This window comes from Acomys minous, assembly GCF_964271855.1.
Source record: "Acomys minous genome assembly, chromosome: 9".
Taxonomy (NCBI): domain Eukaryota; kingdom Metazoa; phylum Chordata; class Mammalia; order Rodentia; family Muridae; genus Acomys; species Acomys minous.
The window spans coordinates 105,088,308-105,107,513 of NC_140490.1; the positions used below are offsets into that span (position 1 = coordinate 105,088,308).

General features: G+C 35.2%; 1 protein-coding gene across 12 annotated transcripts in view; it reads right to left on the reverse strand.

Annotated features, from left to right (window-relative positions):
• LRRIQ1 (leucine rich repeats and IQ motif containing 1) overlaps window positions 1-19,206 on the reverse strand; it is a 172,396-nt gene that overhangs the window by 109,576 nt on the left and 43,614 nt on the right. For all 12 annotated transcript variants that reach the window (XR_014782046.1, XR_014782047.1, XR_014782048.1 and 9 more), the window contains 5 exons: window positions 15,736-15,809; window positions 13,716-13,809; window positions 9,399-9,578; window positions 6,475-6,912; window positions 886-1,087 (listed from right to left, as the gene is read on the reverse strand). Coding sequence is in view for 9 of the 12 variants with exons in the window: in XM_084796363.1 (XP_084652489.1) it covers window positions 886-1,087; window positions 6,475-6,912; window positions 9,399-9,578; window positions 13,716-13,809; window positions 15,736-15,809 (988 nt within the window). In the remaining 3 variants the exon portion in view is untranslated. The remainder of the gene's footprint in view (window positions 1-885; window positions 1,088-6,474; window positions 6,913-9,398; window positions 9,579-13,715; window positions 13,810-15,735; window positions 15,810-19,206) is intronic.

Sequence of the window (19,206 nt, forward strand, 5' to 3'; positions counted from 1 at the left end):
GGCTCTGCCTCCCTAGTGCTAGAATTAAAGCTGTTGCCATCACTGAAGAATTCTTTTATCACTCCAATACCAAATCAAATAAAGATCCAACAACAGAATGATGGTCCAATCTCCCCGAGTAATATAAATATAAAAATTCACAATAAAATGCTTGCAAACTAAATTCAAGAACACATCAACAAGATCATTCACAATCAAGTAATTGTCATTCCAGAGACGTCTGAATTGTTTAACATATGTATGTGACGTAGAATCAAGGACAAGGACCATAATCATCTTAGGCTAATGACTTTCAGGTTAATTTTGAATTCTGATACTTTGCTGAATATTGAAATTAGCTATAGGAACAATAGTAGACCCAGTGGATCTTTACAAAGAGCACAAGAATTAGGGAAGAAAAGGAAGAAGAGGGATATGCAGGGGTGAAATGAGAGGTGGATTTGCTTAAAACTCATTATATGCGTGTATTAAATTCTCAATAAAAAGAAACTAAAACAGGTAAACAGAAAGGTTCCTATATACCAACTTTACCGAGACAGAAGGCAGAAAATAACTCAATTTATAAAGGTCTCATGATATATCTTGAAATAAATCAAACCAAGGAAGTAAAGGACTTCTACAATGAGAGACAGTTTTAAATATCATTGTATGGTTTTAATCTGAACAACACTCATGGCCATATTATTTCAAATAGAAGACTATTATATACAGTCTTGACAGTTATCGCCTTCTGATAACTAGCCTGCAGCATAGAAATCTATGCAAATGTGAAAAAACTCAATGGCTTTAAACCAATGAAACTTTAAAAAATCACAGAATGACAGAGTGAAAGATGAGACATATATTTTTGTGATTAACTTCACTATAAATTTTTTTTTAATTAACCTGAATCTGAAGAGCAGCTTTCTCCCTCTGTTCTCGGCTATTCATAAAATTTTCTCTTCTTCCTTTATTTGAAGTAGTCCGGTTACTGAGGAAGGGATTATGCAGGGTTTCTCTTGCGGTAGGATGCATTTTTGCAGAGCAATTAATCTGTCTGCGTGCAATGTGTCTACGCCATTGGGCTTGGATTAGAACAGCTGCCTTACTAAGAACAGGAAAAAAAAAAAACTATGTTAGTATGCATGAATATACAGAAGGTAAATAAGAGGTCTGCATAAGCTGCTGCAAACAGGGTGCTTTATAACTGGCAGGGAAACTGAACCCAGGAAAACTCAATAATATGGCTGCCTATACAGGCCCAACACAATGACAGCAACACTTGCCATGCCATTGAGGATGAGGATAAACTTACAAGGCCATAGCCCAAGTGGAAGAACTGAGTGAGCCCCTAATAGGTTATGTAAGCTCACCTGGTTGGCCCCAACATTAAATGGATAAATCAGGGTGTATTTATATGTGCATATATATCAAATAATTAAGAAGTTATAAATTTGAGGATGAGTAAATGAGACACAGAAGGACTTGGAGGCAGAGAGGAAGGACTGAGAATTATCTAAATACAGCACTCTTGTAATAAATTGTCAAAAAAATAAAGAAGAGGTCTTTTGACCTGTACATGAACATAAATAACATAAAATGTCATTTAAAAACAAAATCACTTCTTTTTCAAGAGACAGTCATAGACGTAAAGTAGAATGAGCCACAAGTTCAGAGAGGGATTTAGTTTCAGAGAGAGTTTGAAATTTTTGTTTTGTCTTTACTACTTTTAAGAAGACATTATAGAGATTCTTCTAGACAATGAGGCCATTGTTCCAGAGTTGGAAAAGATAATACAGAAGAGGAGTTCCAAAAGTATAGAAACCAATATGGACGTGGCAAGAAGGGCTGCGGTGCTTATCAGCATTAGCTGCCATAGAGAGGAAGAGGAAATGGCATTCTTCACGTTCTTTATGATAAGAGGAAGGACCCTAGGAGACTTTTTAAACCATCTTTTCTTCACTTCTTGGCCCCTTGAAAATGCACTATTCATGTCTGAGCCTGTTAGGAAATCATACCGGGTCCTGGGCCATGGCTATGTGACAGTATTAGGCACTGCATTGCTCTCCTGAGTTGGAATTTGTTTCTTTTCTCATAGAGTAGTAGTATAGGAATTGTATGAAAGTACAAGGTATAATGAAAGTGACAGACATCCTGCCTTGATTTCTTGTGCAATGCCTGTGTTTGACTTAAGAGATATATGCAACAAAGATTCTATTCCTCAATATTTTCTTGACAGAAAATTTAATAACTTGATGTTTGTTTCACTGGATTGAATGAGATGATCTCCCATAGTCTTGAGGATTGAAATAGTCTTCCTGCCAGCTTGCTGCTCCAGATGCCCTGCCTCCCTGCTGCCCTGTCGCTTTGTTCTGATGGTGACGAACTCTTCTTACCTCTTTGGAGCCATTACTCTCAAATAAACCCCATCTTCTACAAAGTGCCTTGATCATCTATCATAGCGATAGAAAAGTAACTCATACAGAAGTTGGTACCAGGGAGTGGGCTATTTTGTGAAGAACATGAGCATGTTCTTTTGGGGGGAAATTTGGATGATTTTGAAACTTTGGACTAGAAAAGTAGTTGAGTGCTGTAAACAGAGATTAACGGTCCATCTTAGAGGAGCTAGGATCAGAGCAATACTAAAAGCAATTTGAAGCATGGAGATCCAGGTCAATGTGGTCAACTGGCTTAGAGAATATGGTTGTCACATTTTAGAAAAAAAATGTGTGACTGTTTTCTACCCTTGTCCTAAGCACTTTCCTTGGGTTAAATCTAAAGAGTAATGGAATAAATACTTTTGGCAGAGGAGATTGTAAAACAAATTAATATTGGTGCTGTCTTGTGGTTACTAGATATTGCTGTTATGCAGATCTGCAATGAAAAAGATCAAGTGGGCAGAAAGGAATGTATAGTTTGAAGAGAAATAGAGCAATATGGAAGCCAAGGCTTGTACTGAGAAAAATGAGGACATTCAGGAGGAGCTTGACCTGCTTTGTTTGGAACAATGGGAAGGGCACGCAGAGGGCAAAGCATTCAGCCATGCTTCTAAAGTCTGAAAGGAAAACTCTTAAAGAATGTTTTGCTCCAAGAAAGGAACAACATGCAAAAGCTTCTTCAAAATTATTCAAGCAGCCTGGGATCTATCCCACCCTGTCACCCACATGTCTTAATCCCATCCAAGAGGCCACAACCATCTCAGTTTTCAAAAGTCTGAAATAGGGGCCTCTCATTCAAACCATATCATAATGAAAAATATGTTTAGTCTGATGCTGAAGTCCCCTTAATCTTTAAGTCTCAGTGCTATTTAAAAGTCCAAAGTCTCTTCTGAGATTTAAGACAATCTCCTAATTGTAAACCCTGTGAAATTAACAACAACAACAATAAGTAGTGTATTATTCGAACACATAATATTTTTTCTACACAATGCTGGCTTTCAAACTATGAAAGATATACAAATTAAAGAGTCATGGAAGCTTCTGCAGTGTTACAGAGCTGAATGAGGTGAAGAGCATGGCAGGGAAGTCCCTGTGTAAAGACCTTCATAAGCTATTTCCTGAGCTATGAAAGTGAAGGCTGGGTTGCATTGGATACATTGGTAGATGATGGAGTATCTATCAAGGAGGGTTCACACCAGGAGTGGACCACTCCAGGAGAGAGATGTGTGTGGCTGGCAGCAAGGCTAGAAGGGTGGAGCCATTTAAGTACTTTGACATCATGGATGGATCTGTAAGATTTGAATTTTGCCCTGCTGGGTTTTGGTCTTCCTTTTGTTCAGTATGTTTTCACTATGTCCTTTATGCTTCCTTTTGGAATTCTAATGTATATCCTGTGCCACTATATGTTGGTAGTATATGATTTGTTTTTTAATCTTATAAGAGGTTACAGTTAGATTTCTCTGAGCTTGAGAAGAAACTTTGTATTTTAAAACAGTATTGAGACTAAAAGAATATGGAGACTTTTTGGCTTGAACTAAATATATTTTACAGTATAAGATAATTATGAGACTACTGGAGCCAGGGACTGGAATATGGTGCTTTGAATTAGATGTCCCCAAAGTCTCAGGCTTTTGAACACTTGGTCCCTAATTGGTAGCACTATGTATGTTGCTTTAGGAGGTATGGCCTTATAGAAGGAGCTGTGTGATTGGGGCAGATTTTGAGGTTTCAAAAGCCATGAGCCATTCCTGCTTGTTCTTCTTGATGTGATCTCTTAGTTTGTTCCTCAGACACCATTTCAGCATGATGCTATATTTCCTTACTGAGATGATGATGATGAACTCTTACCACTCCAAAACCCTAACCCAAGTAAGTACTTCCTTATTTAAGTTTCTTTTCTCATGGTGTTTTAATCACAAAAACAGAAAAGTAAGTAATGCACTTGTTAAATTCAATGAAATTTTCTCCTTCATCATGATATTCAGCTACAAATACTGGAATTAAGTAAAAGACTCTCTGAAATATGAGTATGTACTTTTTCTCTAAATATATTTGAAGGAAATTAGGAGGCAAAACAAAATTGTTTTCTATTAGTGATTTTCCATTGTGATTTTACAATCATAATCACCACTCTCAACATCATTACCATCATCTCTGTCACCAGCATTTTACTTAAAGCCAGTTTAGTCATCTAATATTTTTGCCATGAATATAACATTGAAGTTATGGCTACAATTTCTGGTCAAAGTACACATATTTAGTGGTTTGAATGAGAATGACCATAATTAGCTAATATATTTGAGTATTAGGTCTTTAGCTGGGAGAACCATTTTAGGAAAGATTAGGAGATGTGGCCTTGCTGATGAAGGTGTGTCATGAGGACTGGGTTTTGAGGTTTAAAAACCTACACCAAACCAAGTCATCCTCTCTACCTTCAACTTGTTGATCTGATGTAAGTTCTTAGCTACTGCTCCAATGGCAGGCCTGTCTGCCTGCTGCCATTCTCTCTGTCATAATAGTCATGGACACATCCTCTGCAAGCAAGCTCCCCATTAAATGCTCTCTTTTATAAGTTGCTTTGGTCATGATGTCTCCTCACAGCAATAGAGAAATAACTAAGACTGAATGTGTGTGTGTGTGTGTGTGTGTGTGTGTGTGTGTGTGTGTGTGTGTTTTGAGACAGGGTTCTCTGTGTAGCCTTGGCTGTCCTGGACTCCCTTTATACCTTGAACTCACAGAGATCTGCCTGGCTCTGCCTTCCAAATGCTGGGATTAAAGGCATGCTCCACTATACCTGGCTAAAGACAACATAATTTTAATACTCAGGAGAAACACATTTCTGCAAGATATTTTCATCTTGTAGAATAAACCAAAGTTCATAAAATATGCTAAAGATTTAAGTCATATTTATGCAACTATTTCTTCTTCATTTATTTTTGGATAAAAGTAAATTAGGAAATTTCAAAATAATTGTATAATATAATAAACTTAATAAAGAAAATAAGACCATTATGAGGCTCCATTATTGTAATCTCAAAATTTGTAAGCCTAAAATAGGTTTATGAGTAAAAGGCCTGCCTGGGCTATATAATGGAAACTCAGTCACACACAAAAAAGGAAATAGAATTAGCCCAGATACCCATCAACAAGAGAAGGTGAATCTTGTTGGGCCTACACTAAGAAACAAAGAAAGCAAAACCATGAAGTTGGCAGGCCAAGGTCAAAGCCATCCTTACTAGTTCAGTAGTTACAGCATTCTGGGAGGTTTATTAAGGAATTTAAGGCTTACAAGGGACTTCATGTGATTTATTTACTCAGAACATTGCCTTACCTTACAGAGCTGCCATGACAAAAAAAATCTATTACACATACATGCAAAATCCAACATACATACTTACTATATGTTTACCAGATCAGTATTTCAAATGAAGTAATCTCATTAATTGTAATAAATTAAAGTATATACTAAGTTTTATTAAAATAATTTTAGATATTTAGAAGTTTGGAAGCAAAAAAATCAACTTCATACTCTTGAAAACAGATGTAACCCTGTCTAAATTTAACCAAATTAATTTCTAAAGTGAAGAGTTAATTGTGCATATTATGAAAAGTAGTTAAGGGAATAAAAATAAAAATAATGTTGACTTAAATTACCCAGTTACCAGTTGGTACCACTTGACTGTGATCAGTTATCAAGAATAGGTTCTGTTGTTGGGGAGCTGCTTAAATGGAAAAGAACATTTGCAAACCTGAAGATGGTAGCTGTGATTTGAAACACTCAAATAAAGAGTCGGACGTAGCCCTAAGCACCTGTAATTCCAGGGCTATGGTATATCAAGACAGGAAGATGACCAGCACATGCTAGCTGCCAACAGAGGTATAAGCTCAGTGGGAGACACTGTGGCTAGGGAATAAGACAGTGGGAGAGTATGACATCCAGTGTCTTCTTCTGGCCTCTGTAGGCATGGGCATACACAGCCACATGGGTGCAAACATACACATACACCTGGCACACACATACAAACAGTACATGTAACATCTATTCAAAAGGTCTTACACTGGTTCACTTTGTTCAGTATGCTGATGACTACTCATTAGAGAATTTCCCATCTTCGTTTCTATGAATGAGGCTCTTCTGATGGAGAGACTGTTTGTCCTGCTGCATTCATTCTGCTGTGCCATAAGGGTTTCCTGATTTCTTTCTTCCAGTTCCTCCTGGTTCAGTGGGGAGGGTCTGGAGCCAGAGCCCGTCAGGTTCTCAGAACTATCTGGTGAATCTGGTTTATAGTTATCAGTCCAAGAATGAAAGACCTCATTTTGCAGCATGCTGTCAGTGTTTGAGAAGGCTGGATTTTTTTTCTCCACTTCTGGCTCGGCCCTCTTCATGATATTTACAGACCCATGTTCATGGGCATGCCTGCATTCATTACTGAGTTTCATTAAGTTTTTGTAGTAGTGAGAGAGTTTGTCTGCAGCATGCAAGGTGAGACTGTCCCTGAACAAACAAAAGATGAGAACATTAAATAAGTAGAACTACACTTGTGAAGATTTTAAAAATAAAATTTACTATGTGGCCAAAGATAAACTTAAAATTGGAAGTATTATTCGTTATAATTTATTTCTAACCACTTACATACTATTTTATATTATTTTAAACAAAACATTGCTTTATTCTGATCTGTACCAATCAAGACAAAATGCCTAAAACTGTTAGGCCCACTTTAATTCAGTGTATTTTTGGTTTAAAGATGAAAAAAATCATTCATTTACTATCATAACATGAGAAATAGCGACTGCTGAAATCTGGAGATGTTACGAATGAACTAAAAGTATTGTGTACACTCACTCTTGTGAAACAAAATATTTGTATTGGGTAGTCAGAGAACTTATATTATGGGAAAGGTTTTATTTCTGTGTATCTATGAACAACTGTTATCCATGGCAAAGATAAATTACGTGTGAATGGCTAAGGTCCCCTTATGTATACATATATGTAAGGTCCTATGTAATTGATCAAAATTCCATACACTCACTGGAAGACTTTAACAAATGTAGAGGATTTGGCCTGATAGAGCCTCATTTTTAGCCACACTTTTAACCTCCATTATTCCTATTTATCTCACTTTACAGCAGTTGTGCAGTGCGTACAAGGCAATCTATTCCATCACTATTCCAGAAAAAACAAGTAAATGAGTAAATTTACTATCTAACAACTATTCTTTGGATACAGTAAATATATAATAATAATCTCCTTAAATGTTTTTTACATTAAAATTATTTTTAAATGTGAAAACTTTATTATGAATTATCCATCTATTCATAAAAACTTCAAATAGAAAATGAACTGATATAAGAGAAGTATGTTTGACAATGTAATAGTAACAATTAGCATATGACTTAGTCTCCTAGAGCCTCTCATGGCAGCTGACCATACCAGTTACGAAATGGCTACCCAACAGAAATGGCCAAGCCTGAAAACATACATAAATGACATTATACAGACTGAGCTACTTGTATTTGTGTACTTAGGTCTCTGTATGTGTATGTGTGCATGTGCTCATGTGTGCATGTATGTGTGCACATACAGACACACACACAGATTATACACACACACACACACACACACATATATGCAAAACAGTTAAAGAAAAAAAAAGAGCCCATGCATTTAAAAGAGGTCTTTCCATCTTTCTGCCTTGCTATCAGTTACAAATGTCACCGGATATTACAGAGAACCTGATGGACTCTGGCTCTACACCTTCTCCATTCAAAGGGGCATGTGAGAAGACTTGCAGGAAGAAAAGAGAATGGAAAATGATATAATTATATTGTAACCTAAAAAATGAAAATAAAAAAAGACGTCATGGCTTAGTAATTACATTAAACATTAGGAAGTATATGCTATTTTCTCTTTATAATGGAACTATAGAAGAAAAATCAGAGGACAGCCATGCTGGGCTAATATCCGCTTATAAGTGAGTATATGCCATATGTGACTTTCTGGGTCTGGGTTAACACACTCAGGATGATAATTTCTAGTTCCATCCATTTGCCTGCAGATTTCAAGGTTTCCTTGTTTTTAATAGCTTAATATTCCATAGTGTAAATGTACCACAGTTTCTTTCTCCATTCTTCAGTTGAGGGATATCAAGGTTGTTTTCAGATTCTGGATATTATGAATAAGACTGCTCTTAACATAGTTGAGCAAATGTCCTTGCTGTGTGCTGGAGCATCTTTCAGGTATATGCCCAGGAGTGGAATTGCTGGGTCTTGAAGTCCTCTGAGATCTTCACTCAATGGGAGATCAAGGCAGATGCTGGGACTGGCTATTGGACTCCAGGAGAGAGGGGGTATGGAAGAATAGGGAGACAGAAGGATTCAGAGGGTCAAGGAGCTCCACAAGAAGACCATCAAAGCTGGTGGATCTGGACCCAGGGAGGACTGCACAAACTGCTGTACCAACCAAGGACAAGGCATGCAGTAAACCTAGTTTCCTCATTCAGACCTAGCCAATGGACATCTCATTCTCCATGGATGTGGGGAGAGTGGGGACTGACTCTGACATGAACTCTGATGCCTCTTATTTGATCACTTCCCCTTCGTGAGGAGGCCCAGAAGCACACAGAGGAAGGGGAATCAGGTTATCCAGATGAGACCTGACAGGCTGTGGTCATATGGTCGGGAAGGACGTCCCCTTTTTTCAGATATCTAGGGAGGGGAGCATGGTGGAAGAGGGAAGGAGGATGGGAATGGGAAGGTACAAGCAGGGGTTTAACATTCAGGATGTAATCTGAATAAACAATAATAAATTAAAAACAAAGACTATATATGATGTTGAGAATAACACTGCAGATAGGAATTTCCCCAGACACACTGCTTCTAATTCAACTAGTGCCCCTGTGATAATCATAATATATCCAATCATGTGTTTATATTATATTATTTGTTTTAAATACAACAGAAGTAAAATCAGAATCTTACCCCTTCTGTGTGATATACTTGTCAGTTAATAAGCTGAACTCTTGAAGTTGGGATTGACAAAGTGCCAAGAAACATCTTAGGTCTTGATGACAGTGTTCCTCAATATGGATGTCAGAGCAAGAGTTCAGCATGTCACCATTGAGGATTCTCAGAGCAGGTAATGTGTTCAGTACAGAATCCCTAGTAGAAACAGCAAAGAAATTAATAATCTCGATAAGGACTTTTGTTTTAAAATAACCATAAAACATCACATAACATAGAATGTTCATCTAAGAAAGTGTGCTTGATTATGCAGAGAAAATGATAGTTAAGTTTACTCAAAGCCATGTAACATCCTATCATATACAATATGAATTTTCTAGCTCTTTATATATATATATATATATATATATATATATATATATGTGTGTGTGTGTGTGTGTGTGTGTGTGTGTGTGTGTGTGTGTGTGTGTACATATAAATATATACATACACTCTACTCTACTCTATAGAAAAAACTCTCAAGGGAAATATTTGAGAACTATAAATCTAATAAAAATTTATCCAAATTATACAAAGTTGAAAATAAGAAATAAGACTAAGTTAAGAAATGGGCAATAGAATGGAGTAGACACCTTACTGTGGTGGTTTGAATAAGAGTCCCCATACTCTCTTACATTTGAATGCTTAGTCAAGAAGTTAGAAGGATCAGGAGGTGTGGCCTTGTTGGAGTAGCCTTATTGGAGGAAATGTGTCACTGGAGGTGGGCTATGAAGGTTGAAAAAGCACAAGCCCATTCCCAGTGTTTCTATTCCCGCTGGCTGTAGGTCCAGATGCAGATCTCTCAACTACTCTGCCTGCTTGTCACCACGCTACATGCCATGACCATAATGGACTAAATGTTTGAAACCGTAATCAGCCCCAAGTAAATGTTTTATTTTTAAGAGTTGCCATAACTCTGGTGTCTCTTCACAGCAATAAAACACTAAGACTCCTACGAAGGGATATTAACAGAAGTAAGTATATGGGAAAATGTAGTTCAGACTCACTAGAGACATGGAAATTAAAGCAATAATGAGGTACTATTACATATCTTTCAGACTGGCCAAAATCCAAAACACTGATAACAATCAAAAGACAGCAGAGATCTGGAACAACAGAATCCTCTTATGTTTCTGGTTTTAGCCAAAATATATCACAGGCATTTTGTAGTACATTTTGCAAATCTGTTAAAAGACTAAATACCCTATGAGCATATACAGGGGGAAGAGGTCCTTCTCATACACAGTCATAGGGGAGGGGAGTAAGGGGAAAATGGGAGGGAGGGTGGAATGGGAGGATACAAGGAACAGGATAACAATTGAGATGTAATATGAATAAATTAATAAAACATATTTTTAAAAAGAGTAAATATGCTATTCTATACAATTGAGCAATAACCTGTAGGACTTACTGAAATGAATTAAGAATCTAAGTACACACTAAAATCCTACAAAGGTGCTATCAGCCACTTTATTCACAACTGCCTAACTTTAGAATCAGGCAAGTTGTCATTCAGTAGTTGGGGAGAAATGAACTTCTACAGAGAGCCAAGAGGAGCTTACTGAGTGACAAAGTGACCCATGAAGCCACGGTGTGAAGAAAACAAAATTCTTATTAACAGAAAGATGCCAATACAATGAGTGCTTGCAGTGCTTGACTCTCATTATGTGACCCTGTGGGAAGTGTGAATCTACAGAAAGGTCTGTGTGCCATAGGGTAAGGGTTGAATGAGTATGGATTCTGAAGGAAATGGAATTAGTCTGCTTGGTTCTCCATGTGGACTGATGTGATGATGCAGCAGTCAAAACCCATGGGAAAGAGATTTAGTAGAGTATATTTTAACAAAACCCATGGGAAATAGATTTAACAGAGCACATTTTAACAGTAACTATGGCCTTTGAGTGCCAACAATGTGTCCACGGAGGCTGATTGCAACAAGTTAACATTCAGGTACAAGGTGTCTACAGTGTGGGACTTTATACATGTTGGCAACAGAGGACATGGTATGCTGTACTTCTTAATTTTGAATTTGACTTAAAACTAGCATCTATTTTCTATAAAAAGTAAATACATATGTAATAAATAGTTCATACATAATGAATTTGAAGAAGATTATAAGTGGATATAAACTAATTAGATGTGTGATTGTCTTCTTTAATGATATTAAAATTTATAGTTAAAATTATTTTAAGTTAAAAATTTATTAGTACAAACTTGTAGCATTATCTTATCTACCAGAAATACCAACAAGAATTTCTAAAATGAAATAAGAGCAATTATTAATCTTTCACCGTTATAGAGATGTTTATTGACTAAAGTAGCCATTAGTTTTGCACAAATAATATAAAAGTTTCTTAGGTCAGTTTTGCATCAACACTGGATATGGCTAATGTACATCAAATATACAGAAAAAAACAGTGTTCAATGAAAAATAATTACAAAATGAAATTTTAGTTTAACTAAGTATGCTAATATAAATCTTGGAAAAATACAAGACTATTTTGTCAGATCCATGCTGATGTAAATGCATATCACCACACATACTACATTTAAAGATAAATAAATTTTATACAAAAATAATGAAAAAGTAAACAAATAATTTTCATGACAGCATTGGATGTTAGATATATTCCAATATATTGCAGTTGGCACTAATTGGCAGCTGCTTGTGTGGAAAGAACCAGATAAGAAAGGAAAAAAACAGTAATATTCCACCAAATATTTTCCAATTGGGTACTGACATAACTATTGTTATATAAGGTATTTTAACAAGGCGGTGTAATTTAAGTAAAAGTGAGCTCTGTTTGAACGTCTGCGTTAGATACGTTTTGATGCCGTCTTCCTCACTTTGACACACAAGTTCCCAAACAGTTTATTTTCATCAGATTATTTTCAAATTCTTTTATAAAAATTTGCTTGGGTATTCTAGACAGTAACAATGTGTGAAAAATCTATGAGATATATAATCATGATTCAAACTGGATTTACTGCTTTATTTAAAACAATTCTTTAAATTTTGAAAGGAACAGTGTTCAGACCTGCAAAAGACAACAGTGTGTGGACTGCCCTTAAGTTCACCAGTCAGCCACATGAGCTTACGGGGAATATATGAGAAAGCTGATTAATGTTGGGAATGAAGTATACGAACACTGTGAGATTTCAAGATTAGTTTTTCCAGCTGGGCTCCTCCTACTCAAGGGTGAAATCAATATTTCATTCAGTGAAAACTTCCTGGTGCATATTCTGCCACTTAAAAAGCTCCATTAATCATCAGTCAATGAAACAAATTCTCAAAGGAGATTGCAAATGCGGCCTGTGGATTATGTTTTAAAAGAGATTTTTTTTTCAGTACACCAGTTCTGTGCATGTTATCACTGGCTTGACATGAAAGTAAGAAACCAGTGGGGAAAATCTACAACTAATCCCTTTGTTGGTACCATGGGGTTATGTAAAGTTCACTGAAACAAACTGTATCAAAGTTGAGTTAGCTGTTTCATTAAAAAATCCATATTTTATAGACCTCTTGATTTTAAACCCTCTAGATAAATGAATCTCTTCTTATAGATTATGAAATGTGTGCTAGGACGATTGATCTAACTGAAATTTGACAGGCTTAACTTTCAAGTAAGGGAACATACCAATCCAGTTTTGTTTTATCAGTTCAACTTTCAAATGGAAATAATTGAACTAGTAAGTTACATGATTTAACTGGCTCATGAGGCATGGACAGAAATGTGTCCTCTATAAAAGCAAAATCCAAGTTGTTATCATAATAAATTGACTTCTCATCAACTGCTTGCATCACAACTATACTTTCATGTTTCTGTTAATTCATCGATATGTGAGAAAATATTTTAGACTAATGATATTGTAGAACTATTTTTATTTTATCTATCTATCTATCTATCTATCTATCTATCTATCTATCTATCTATCTATCTACCTATCTATCTATTCTTACTAACTTATTTTTGGTTTTTCTAGACAAGGTTTCTCTGTGTAGCTTTAGATGTCCTGAACTACCTTGCAGACCAGGGTGGCCTCAAACTCACAGTGATCCACCTGCCTCTGCCTCCCAGAGTGCTGAGATTAAAGGCAGTTGCCACAAATTATTTTTATAATACTCAAAGATAATTGAAACTATTTTCAAGTGACTGTAGTAATTTTTGTAGGAAAATTGGTATCATATTTTGTCTCAAGAAATGCTAAACAAATCATATCATTTTATCAATAACTGACAAAATGATAAAGAAACCAACGAACATGGTAGTCACAGATTAAAAACAGTTTTCTTACCTCCAGTTTATTTCTTGGAGTACTGGGTTTCCGGTAAGAGCAAGTTCACGGAGAGAGTAGCATGCATTGAACCAACACATGATACTTGTCAGATCTATAAAAAAATTGTTAAAATTTATAAAAAAATATAGTTAAATATATAGGTAGTTTTAACATAAAATGTCGTAAGTAAATCATCGTTTTCTACATTTCTCAGTTAAAATAAGGTAGTATTTACATTTTTCCCATTGAAGACTCCGTACTCTGGAACAGAGAAGGTACTGAGTGGAAAATGTTCTAGTATAGAATTATGTTGCTACCATTTAGCAACTGCATAAACTCAGGCAAGTCATTTCTACAATCCAGTTTTAGACTATCTTGTTGTGTGAAGACTAAATGAGATGATGTACTTAATGCTCTACTATATTTAGAGCAAAATTTATGACGCCAAATATAAGGCTAAATAACAAATAGACAGAATCTTGTGTACCTATTATAGTTTTAGAAGTAAAGCTTGTAAATAAATCTACGCTACTGTACAGAGCAATGTGTATGGATTTGATTTCCCGCAAAAATTAACACTGCCCACACATGCACATGTGTGCACATATACAAAAACATACATACACGATATCTCTATTTTTAAGTCTGAATCTGACACAAAGGAAACACACAATACATCCTTCTATGATCTCAATAATTATCTGTCTAGAAGAATATTAGTTATCTAGAAAGACAGTAGAATATAGAGTCTGTTTTGCTGAATTACAGTGGAAAGGTGGCTAAATTTCTTTTAAAAAGAACTGAAGAGAAGATGCATGAATGTTGGAGATGTCGTTTGAGCATTCATCACATGTCCTTGGCAAAGTGTTGGGTATTACGGAAGCTGGAAAATACCCCACATAGTGCAAGTTGCCAGCATCAGGGGAAAGGGCTAGAGAATCTGATGCTAAACATCAAGTAACAGGAAGATGTACATTCTTCTGTCTACCAGGCTCTGCAATAGAGGTATACCCACCGTTGAAAACTAAAGTATCCTACACAAAAGATGATAAAGCTGAGCCTACAAGCAAAGAAACAAATCACTACTAACTTAACTGCTGCCAAACTGAAAATCCTGTATCTACTCTGTTATTCAGAAACTATACTTTTATGCATTTATCCAATAAATCTATACTGGACATATACATAGGCAAAAAATTGCATAAGTATATTTGTATAAGGGGGCTGGAGACATCCCTCAATGGTTAAAAGCACAGTCTGCTCTTCCAAAGGACCCGGGTTCAATTCCCAGCATCCAGTAGCAGTTTACATCTTAACTCCAGTTCTAAGGGATCTGACACCATTATACATGAAATTTTAAAAGTTAAAGAAAGATTATCTGTATGAATTTTACATTTACGATACATAAAACTTTAAAGTATCAATAAAATGAACATACAAATTGTTTAATTTTAGCAAATAGATAACATTTTAATCCAAAAGGGCATATAACTGAATAAACAATAAGGTAAGATTCCATGCAAATCTAAGAATTTTGAAGGCAAAAAAACCAATATTGTTTGTTTAATATAAGGACAAAAATAGCTTATGGTGGGTGGCAAATTCAGATTGTAGCTGCTACTTGGAAGGGACTGATTCGGAGGGTACATGAAAAAATATTTTAGAGGAATTCATTTATGATTCTTTAACAAACTTTTAATGGGTGAACAGTCAGGAATAAAGAAGTTAGCAATAATCTTTTTACTCATCTTCACATATGCAAATGCACATGTATTCAGAACAAACCTTTGCTACATTTGAAACAGAGACTCAAAAGCCTATTCAGAGGAAGGACAGCAGGTTACCAAGAAGAGACTTGATACCCTATGAGCATATACAGGGGGAGGTAATCCCCCTCAGGAACAGTCATAGGGGAGGGGAATAAGGGGAAAATGGGAGGGAGGGAAGAATGGGAGGATACAAGGGATGGGATAACCATTGAGATGTAACAAGAATAAATTAATAAAGGATAAAAAAAATAGGAGAAATCCAAACTTACCAGAAAGACAATTGTTTCTGACATCTAGTTTTTCCAAAGACACAAAATGAAAAAGTGGTACAATTGTTGTTAAACTGAAAACAAAATATAAAAATTCATTGAAAGAAATTAACAAGCATATTCTTAACATAATTCATTTGAAGTACAACTCATTTACCTAATACAATTATATAATTAGAAGAAACTGTATACAATTATCTATAATTGTACAATACAATGCAGTGCAATTAAAACATTGAGTAACTGCATTTATTAAAAATGTAATAAGCCTAAGAATGTAAGTAATCCTATTATGGAAAATCGATGCTCATTTTAAAAAAGCATTTAACATGGAACATTACAATAATGGAAGATTTTGATCCATTTAAAAAAGAAATTACCGTGGAATTGTGAATTTCAGTCACAAATACCACATGCTTTGATGTGTATTGGCTATTCAATTTAAAATTATTATTATTTTGTTTTATCTTTTTATAAAGCTAGTTATACAGAAAATACATTATTTGTTTTTTCTCTACTAGTTTAAGCACATGGCCCAAATCTTTAAGGTACAATTGAGGATTACTATAATTTTTAAATGTTTTTAATTTAAATAAACTTACATCACTCCAGGCCCTCCCAGCTACACTAGGTCAAAAGTTTCCTATCTCCCTGCCAAGTTGACAGCCTATTTTTTTAAATTATTATTTTGTTACACACATACATAAAAACACATACATAAACACACAGGTGAACATGCAGTGTGTGTGTGTGTTAGTGTGTGTGTGTACTACAGAAATAAATAAATCATAAGAATTCCAGCTCCAAAGTGTAAAACTACACTACAGCTATGGAAACTACGGCTCCAGGAACATCTTAAGAAGGGTGCAGAGAGATTGTAAGAGTCAGGATTGGCTGTTGAACAGTTTCTCCTAGAAGTAGTTGCACAAACAAAATAGAAATACTGGCAATATCAGTGGACATGTTAACACGAAAGGGGGACATTTTTCAGCGTTCCTCCTCTATCCAAAAATCTAGAGGCAACCAAGATCTACCAAAAGGAGGAGAATTAACCCCACCCAGGGTTTAACTGCCTTATTAGTTGTCCATGAAGACTGTCATCCTTGAAACCACATGATACACACAAATAACAAAAGCAAACTCAACAGATTGTACATATACGTGTGTTTGTGTATGTGTGTGTATATATATCTATATGTGTGTGTGTATATGTGTGTGTTTACACATACAAATCCTTAAAACCATGTTTAATAGAATAATTGTTCAGTGAAAAATATGTTTGCTAGATAGAATTATTATTAATACAAATATCTAGAGTAGTACTGTGTTTAATTCAGAATAAGAAATATGCTTAACTTATAACCAGTACTTCCAGGAAGATAATATGGTAAAAATTTATATTTATAGAAGGAATTTAATTTTATCAAAAATAAATTAAATTTTATATCCTCATAATCTGTTTTTTTAATTGCAATAATGAAACTATTGATATCCCCAAAGATTTTTCATTTAAGAACTTTTTAAAGTAAGAAATATAAATTATATTTAATATATAACATATATCATTTCAAATAAAAGCTGTGAAAGGCAAGTGAATCTCATCTTGATTGACATTTCTAATGGAGACAAATCGATCAAAACTTGGCAGCATAAAAATGCACTATAATAGTTATTTACAAATTAAAATCATGCCAGTTTACCTGAATCTTTAATACAAATACTTATCTGCCTAAACTCGTTATTATGAAAACTGTCAATGTCTTTGTAGTTAATTCTTCCTATTAATATTGGAATTCTGTAACTGCTCATCATAATCATCAGCTGTCTGTTTCACTCTCTCTCCCCCCCCCTCTCTCTGTGTGTGTGTGTGTGTGTGTGTGTGTGTGTGTGTGTGTGTGTGCGCGTGTGTGTGTGTCTGTCTGTCTGTCTCTCTATCATAACTATTATTCTAAGGTCAGAGGCCACACAGCAGCAGCACTGTGGCTAGGAGGCTCATGGGGGCTGGCACAGACTAACCCTTGTATGCACCTTGACTCCTCCCTTGTCCTACCCTGGTCTGCATTAGTAGAGAGAAAGAAGATACTACTGATGAAATGTAGACAAAATAACGAGTCTAGAGGAAAGTGCCTTTCTGCGCTGTCACTGCTAAACACAATACAGCCATTCACCCTAATCCTAGGCACTCCTCCTTTAACAGAGTCGCGTGGTGATGCAGTGCAGAATAAAAAGTACGAAGAGAAAGTAGGAAAAACATTAGCCCTACAAACCCTGCTTTGTACAACATGAGAGTAAAACGGACTTAAATGTCACATGGATGTGACAGGAAGAAAGGGAAGACGAGAGAATAAACAAATGAAAGGCACGAAAGGGGACAAAGCATGGAAAGGAGAAGGGAGGCGGGACAAAATTAAAACATTTTGGATAGAAAATTACTGGACTTAAGTCTTAATCTTATAATGTTTCCCACCTTATCATGTTCTTAATAGTTTTATAGTATGAATTTTTAATTCTTCATGTGATAGTATAAAAGTACATAACAAAATTATTTTTTGTAACTTTACTACATCTTAATATTTAATCCATGTCTTTTTACTAAAACTCAGTAGGTAGTAAATTACTTCATCCTTCATAATACAGTTACTATCTTTCTATGGTATATTATGTATACTTCTCGATGCTATATGGTGACATATATTTCAAAATATGAAATGAAAATAATCAATGCAGTTTTACAATTTAAAAACAATGATTTTCTCTATAACATCAATTTACATAAAAACATATCTGATATGGTTAAATGTCTGTAATATTACTTTTTATCTGTTCATATAGCCATTCTTTTAAAATCATAATTTTTAAATTGTCCTTTTTGAAATCTAAATCAAGAAAACTGGATCTTCATGATTCTTTATTCATTGTGATGATAGAAATCTGATCATAGATTTCTTTTTTAAAACATCTATAGTTTTTCACTTTACTGACATTTCATGAATATTTTTTTCCAAGAAAATTCAAACCAGAAAGACAAAGGGACATTAGTGAAAACCTAATACGGCTTGACCTTGTCACATTAGCCCTGGGCATTAAACGATATAAATTTCAAAGACGACAAAAAGCAAAAGATTTGTACATTGAGCACCCAATGGGTAAGTTTCCACTCTGCTCCCACTTAGGGTCTTAGTGGAAGGAGAACAGTTTACATAGCCAGAGAGTCTTCTAGCTAGAGCTCCACTTAGTCAAACTTAAACCAGTCACAGGTCTTAATGAAAATTCGAAACAGAAGACAGGATGAAACAAGTATTCCAAACAATATTCACTAAATACTCTTCTTTATGTGTATTTCATTTGCTAGAAAAGGAAGTACGTGGATGTATAATCTATTCCTTGTGGTGAAAAGAGTTACCAAAAATTAAAGAAAATAAATATAATTTAAACATATCTTAATTATTCATCCCAATGATGTCTGTACAC